The sequence below is a fragment of the Sinocyclocheilus anshuiensis genome, unplaced genomic scaffold (genome assembly GCF_001515605.1).
Source record: "Sinocyclocheilus anshuiensis isolate Anshui unplaced genomic scaffold, SAMN03320099.WGS_v1.1 scaffold509, whole genome shotgun sequence".
Taxonomy (NCBI): domain Eukaryota; kingdom Metazoa; phylum Chordata; class Actinopteri; order Cypriniformes; family Cyprinidae; genus Sinocyclocheilus; species Sinocyclocheilus anshuiensis.
Window position 1 is genome coordinate 352,849 of NW_015539853.1, and position 5,944 is coordinate 358,792.

The following is a 5,944-nucleotide window of genomic DNA, read 5'->3' on the forward strand; positions in this document are numbered from 1 at the left end:
CCCCCCCCCCCCCCCCCCCCATCCGATTTCGTGTCTTGTCATCATCACACCAGCTCAGACATGTGGCCCACCTCCCAGGCCCTGCCCATGTACCCCCCTCCGCCCCGCTCCAGCACAAAGGGAGGGCCCCTCTCTCTGTCTGCTATCCACCCAATCTCTTTAATTAAACAGATAAAACCCCTAATCCGCAACGGTGCAGCGAGCTCCACCCCATCAAGAATATAAAAAAAAGTCCATATAATGCAAATGTACGGAACCCCCAAAGTTGATGCCTAAACCCACATGACAGGAATCCAACGACCGCAGTTGAAGAATCAATGTCTTCTGAAGCTAAATGATAGATGTAAGAAAAATGCTAATATTTAAAACTTCTCACAACTGTCATACTCCTAAACCAATTTTACAGCCTATCAAATTATATGGCCTCTTAAAAGTCAGTGTTATATAAGGCTCCTCAAGTCAATTCAAGGTCATTAAAGGGATAGTACAACCAAAAATAAAAATTCTGTCATCATTTACTCACCCACGTCATTCCAAACCTGTAAGACTTGCTTTGCTCTTTTGAACAAAGATAGAAGATATTTTGAAGAACGTTGATAACCGTTTTAACAGTTTTCGTTCCTATTAACTTCAATTGTGCTTTTTGTACAATAGAAGGGAACTGAAACCATTTAGTTAATGTTAATCTTCAAAATATCTTCTTTTGTGAAAAAGAAAGTCAGTCATACAGGTTTGAAAAGATATGAGAGCTGGTAAATGACCCGATTTTTCGGGACCCAATTAATCATTTTCATTTTTGGGTGGACTATCCTGTTAAGGCAGGGGTGTCCAAACTCGGTCCTGGAGGGCCGGTGTCCTGCAGAGTTTAGCTCCAACTTGCCTCAACACACCTGCCGGGAAGTTTCTAGCATGCCTAGTAAGAGCTTGATTAGCTGGTTCAGGTGTGTTTGATTAGGGTTGAAGCTAAACTCTGCAGGACACCGGCCCTCCAGGACCGAGTTTGGGCACCCCTGTTTTAAGGTCTAACATGTTAACCCAGTTACATCATGGCCGTCTCTATTAGTTTTAAGGACTCTATGTAACTACCAACTCAGTCATGAAAGAGATCAGTTACTTCCAATTTTTCTTCTTCTGTCTTTTGCACTACACAGATGTTTCCTTAAAACACCCACTAACAGAAAAATCACATTTTGTCCATCACACCAACACAACTGTAGCTATTGTCGGCTGTTCTTTGAGGCCAAGAGCTTTTATCTCCGAAACGATCAGTGGTGCTCAGTTGGATGCGCTTTATTTGTTTAGTGGTGTTTAGTGACAGGAAGAACCACCATGTGGGGCAGGAATCTACCCCATTGTCTTCAGTCCAGCGCGTTACATGCGGAGAGGAAGGGGGAGGGCAGTGGTATTTGGGGTGGAGCCAAGTGAACACGACCTAACCCCCCACCCCCCAAAGACCTTTTCATGTGCAATGAGTCCAGACATTCATATGAAACAACTTGCCTTGAGCCATGCAAATCCAGCGTCTATTCAAAATGTATGACTCACACATGAACGAAACATTTACCAAGCTTTTGTGCTTTTTTTCCATTTTATTTCTGGGGTTTTCATCCAATTTACACCTGTTGTCCCCTTCCCTACCCAAATACAGGCTTTTAAATAAACCCATTAGATCACTGAATGAGCAGAATCAACGTTCTCTAGTCTACCACGTCTAGAGATTGAGGAGACATTGGTTGCAATGTGCAACATTTTCTTGGTGGAAAAATAAATCACTGCATGTAAGCAGTAATAGCGTGTTAAAACAAACCAAACCAACGAAAAACATTCTACATTGTAAAAAAGTAGTGGTACAAAATAAAAAATATACAGTCTAAAAAGTAACAAACTAATGGTTACATATTGCACACACAGAGGCTTCAACAAGAGAATGACTTGAAATATCAAACAGTGCGTGTCTGTTACAGTGAACACAGTTCTCTACCTACACAAAATACGGGACTTCAACACAAAAAAGCCTAAGTTCTGGGTAACAAAACAAAAAAAGCATTTGAATGTTCTGACCAATCAAGAAGAAACAGAAAACGAAAAGACGGGCCCTGCAGAATCAGCAAGTAAATGGCAATATATTGAGGTAGTTTAAAGTTCAGGACAATAGGAGAAAGATTTTGATCCAAAGTCCAGTAAAGTGGTTGAAAAAGCGTCTCATTCAGCAGGACGTAAAGCAGACACTTTGGTCTTAAGGCCAGTCAACATATATAATTCATTGTGTAGTCTAAGAACCTTCTGAACAACAAAAAAGGACAATAACAAAAGGAAAGAAATGTAGCATGTTTGGTTAAACTTATCTTTAGTTTACAATAATAATAATAATAATAATAATAAAATATTTTGAACCGAATATTAAAGTCTGCTTAACAGAAACTAGACATCTGGACTAAAATGTTGACGCTACAGCTGAAGCACATTGTAACAGCAGATCCATCTTTTCTAACCTGAGCTGTGAGGTTAAACTAGTTATTAGCGTGACCTTGGAGGTAAATGTGAATGATAGTGTAACAGTGAGGTAATCTTTATGAGCCACAGTGTCTTAAAGGAAGAGGTACAGCACAATGAAGTCGTCTTCATAGCACACGGCAGAACGCGGTTCTGGCGATCATGGCTCTGTTTCCCTGGGGGGAGGAGGAGGAACTAGTAAAGCATGGCTTCCTCCAGCATGGAAATGAGGGGAGCACAGATGCCTCCGTCCCCCGAGGCGTCTCCCTCCATCTGCCTGAGGGAACCGGAACCTCAGCATAACGTCAACCTTCTCTAAAGACCGCATCGGTTTAAAACTGATTCGACAAGAAATACGGACAAGAACAAAAGAAGCTACTTCATACAAACATCAGCTGTTTCAATCGTATGTTGTGTGTAAGTTTTAAAGTGGTCTGTACATCCCTGATATGTGGCATGTCACTGTAAACAAGACCAGAAGGGAGACAGGATTCTTGGTCGTAAAGCCATCAGTTCATATAAAAAGGCAGCAGCATCAAAGGACCGTAAATCCAGTGTGAAAGTTCAAGGACTCATTTGAAAATGCTGGTGAGATGGAATGTGGATCTCCACGATTTCTCTTCTTAAGGCTGTGTGCTTTAAAAAGGATCCCCAAGTCATAAGAGCATCCTTTGTCTTTTGTTGAGGTCGACACAGAACCAGAGTCTAGTTTATCTGTTGTGGCACTGGAAGAAGGTCCTCACTTGGCTAAATAATCTTAAAAAATAGACATCCTCAGTTCATAAAAGCCTAAAAGGAAGCATCCAAAGCTAAAAAACAAGAGTTCTCAAGTTAATACTATGACCTCAGTGGGATCCACTCGACTGTTGGATTTCTGTTTGGAACGTCTTCGTCTGCGAACAAGACGAAGCCCCTCGGGAGCGGCGGAGAGGGCAGAGGACGGCGGCAGCCCCAGGTTGAGTTTGTCCTCCCTCTCCTGGCGTCACCTGTCAAAGCAGCCGGCTGTGAATGTGTGGTGGGAACTCAAGTAGCCGCTCCCGTAAGTCAGACCGAGGCAGTGGCGCTCGGGCCCCATGCTCACCTGCATGGAGATGGGACCCTGGAGGGGCAAGCCTCGCAGCCCCGACGCCAAGCTTGGGAAAGATGCGAACGAGCCGGCCGGCATTGAGGCCGAAAGCAGACCGGCCTGGTGGGGCTGCAGATATTCCCGAGAGTCCACCGGTCCCAGGGCCTGGCAGTCGGCCAGCATGTGCAGCTGGGATAATGCCGGCGAGTGCTGGGAGAGTTGCGGGTAGCTGCTGGCCTGGAGGAGCAGCTGCTGGGAGCTGGAGGTGGGCTGCCTCTGCAGAGAGGGGGTGGCGGGGCTGTGGGGGACGTGAGCTTGCGGTTGGAGGCTCTGACAGACAGAAGGGGAAGATTTGGATTTGTTGGCCTCTTTTACGTCGTTGTCGTGAGCACTGAAAAATAAAACAAAAGAGCAGGGTGAGGTGAAGCTGGTGGGGTTTACTTCAGAGCACATTGCATTGTATGATTGCGAGCATATACTGTGGTTTGCCCTTACAGTAACATGAGCTGGATGCACTGCGTCAGATGATCCCAAGAGTAGCCCGTGAGCAGGTGGAGGACAGTGGTCCAGCTGGGGGAGATCTGCAGGCAGATTCTGGACGCAGCTATGCAGGCGGCTGCCACCTGAGAAGGCCTGAAGCTCAGGAAAGCATGATCTACAACAAAGACGCATACAAACATGTTATGTTATATCCTCAAAGTGATTTTACCACGGTTAAGAGACTGTTTTATAAAGCGGCTGCATCATCAATATGCTTAATAAGTCATCAATAACTGACATATAAACCATATAAATTAATAGTTATTTATTTATTAAGCATATAAATAAAACAGATCATTAAAAATAATTTGAATAATTTAAAATTACATTATTGGAATGAACAATTCCTGCAATTCTTCCAATTAAAAAAAACTAAAAAATAAACTGACACTTTGATTTTATATATCAATAATTCTGTTAATGTCACAGAATGGAAAAGAGGCGAATAAATTGACTTTTATATTATTGTACATTGCATTGTCTTATATAATAATGTAGTACACACAACTGTTCAAAAGTTTGGGGTCTGTTGGATTTTTTTTTTTTTAAAGAAATTAATACTTCTGTTTAGCAAGGCTATATTAAATTGATCAAAAGTGACAGTAAAGACATTAATGTTATAAAAGATTTCCATTTCAAATAAATGCTGTTCTTTTCAACGATTTCATCAAAGAATCCTGTAATGAATGTATTACTGTTTCCACAAATATATTAAGAAGCACACCTGTTTTCATCATTGATAAGAAAAATCTGAGCACCAAATCAGCATATTAGAATGATTTCTGAAGGATCATGTGACACTGAAGACTGGAGTAATGATGCTTTTCCATCACAGGAATAAATCATATTAAAGAAATAATACAATCGAAAACAGCAATTGTAAATTGTAATATCCTCTCACAATATTACCATTTTATTGTATTTTTGATCAAATAAATGCAGCCTTGGGGAGCATAAAAAAAAGAAAACTTACCTAACCCAAAATTTGTATCAGTAGTGTCTACTAGAGCTCTGTGATGATCACAGTTTTATCAAATGTACACATTTTGATGATCTTTTCAAATTACATTTTCTGACCTTCTTAGTTGATCATTATTACTTAATTTTTCGAATAAAAGAAAAGAAAAAAGAAAGGAAAAGTGGCATTTTTTCACCTTGCAGCGAAACCTCCAGGAAGTAGTGCGTGTATTTGTCCATGAAGGCTTTGGTCTTGGACAGGGAGGAGAGGGGCCAGCCGTTGTGCAGGTCCCCCTCCTGGACAGCAGCATGGAGGTAGTAGTCAATGAAATGGGCAGGTGTGGGCATGCACAGGTTCCATCTGAACGTCTCCAGCAGCAGCAGCTCCATCTTGATGAGGTCACGTTTGTTGAGGGTGAGGTTCAGACTGCACATGAAGCCCAGAGTGTTCAGCTGCTCCAGTTTGGGCACACGGTCCTCCTTCTCCTCAAACTTACCTGTGGCAAAGACAAACAAAAAAGCAAAAGTATTTGAGCTTAAAGGGGTCATATGATGCTGCTAAAAAGAACATTATTTTGTGTATTTGGTGTAATGAAATGTGTTTATGCGGTTTAAGGTTAAAAAAAAACAACATTATTTTCCACATACTGTACATTATTGTTTCTCCTCTATGCCCCGCCTTTCTGAAACGCGTCGAGTTTTACAAAGCTCAACGGTCTGAAAAAGCGAGGTGTGCTCTGATTGGCCAGCTATCCAGTGCGTTGTGATTGGCCGAATTCCTCAAGCGTGTGACGGAAATGTTACGTCCCTTACCATATTGTGATGCCTGCGGCAACCACATGTGACGACCCCGGGCTGGACTCCGCTTCGTCCACGGTGAAAGCCGAT

The 5,944-nt window shown here is 42.4% G+C and overlaps 1 protein-coding gene across 2 annotated transcripts in view; it reads right to left on the bottom strand.

The window, feature by feature from the left end:
- Nucleotides 1-1,576: 1,576 nt before the first annotated feature.
- Nucleotides 1,577-5,944, bottom strand: part of ccnjl (cyclin J-like) — a 15,961-nt gene continuing 11,593 nt past the window's right edge. Inside the window, exons 4-7 of one of the 2 annotated variants that reach the window (XR_001633883.1) lie at nt 5,254-5,553; nt 4,055-4,214; nt 3,338-3,950; nt 1,577-3,240 (exon numbers count right to left, since the gene is read on the bottom strand). Coding sequence is in view for 1 of the 2 variants with exons in the window: in XM_016481039.1 (XP_016336525.1) it covers nt 3,476-3,950; nt 4,055-4,214; nt 5,254-5,553 (935 nt within the window). In the remaining variant the exon portion in view is untranslated. Of the gene's footprint in view, nt 3,951-4,054; nt 4,215-5,253; nt 5,554-5,944 lie in introns of both variants that reach the window. The other variant, XM_016481039.1, reaches the window with a different exon arrangement.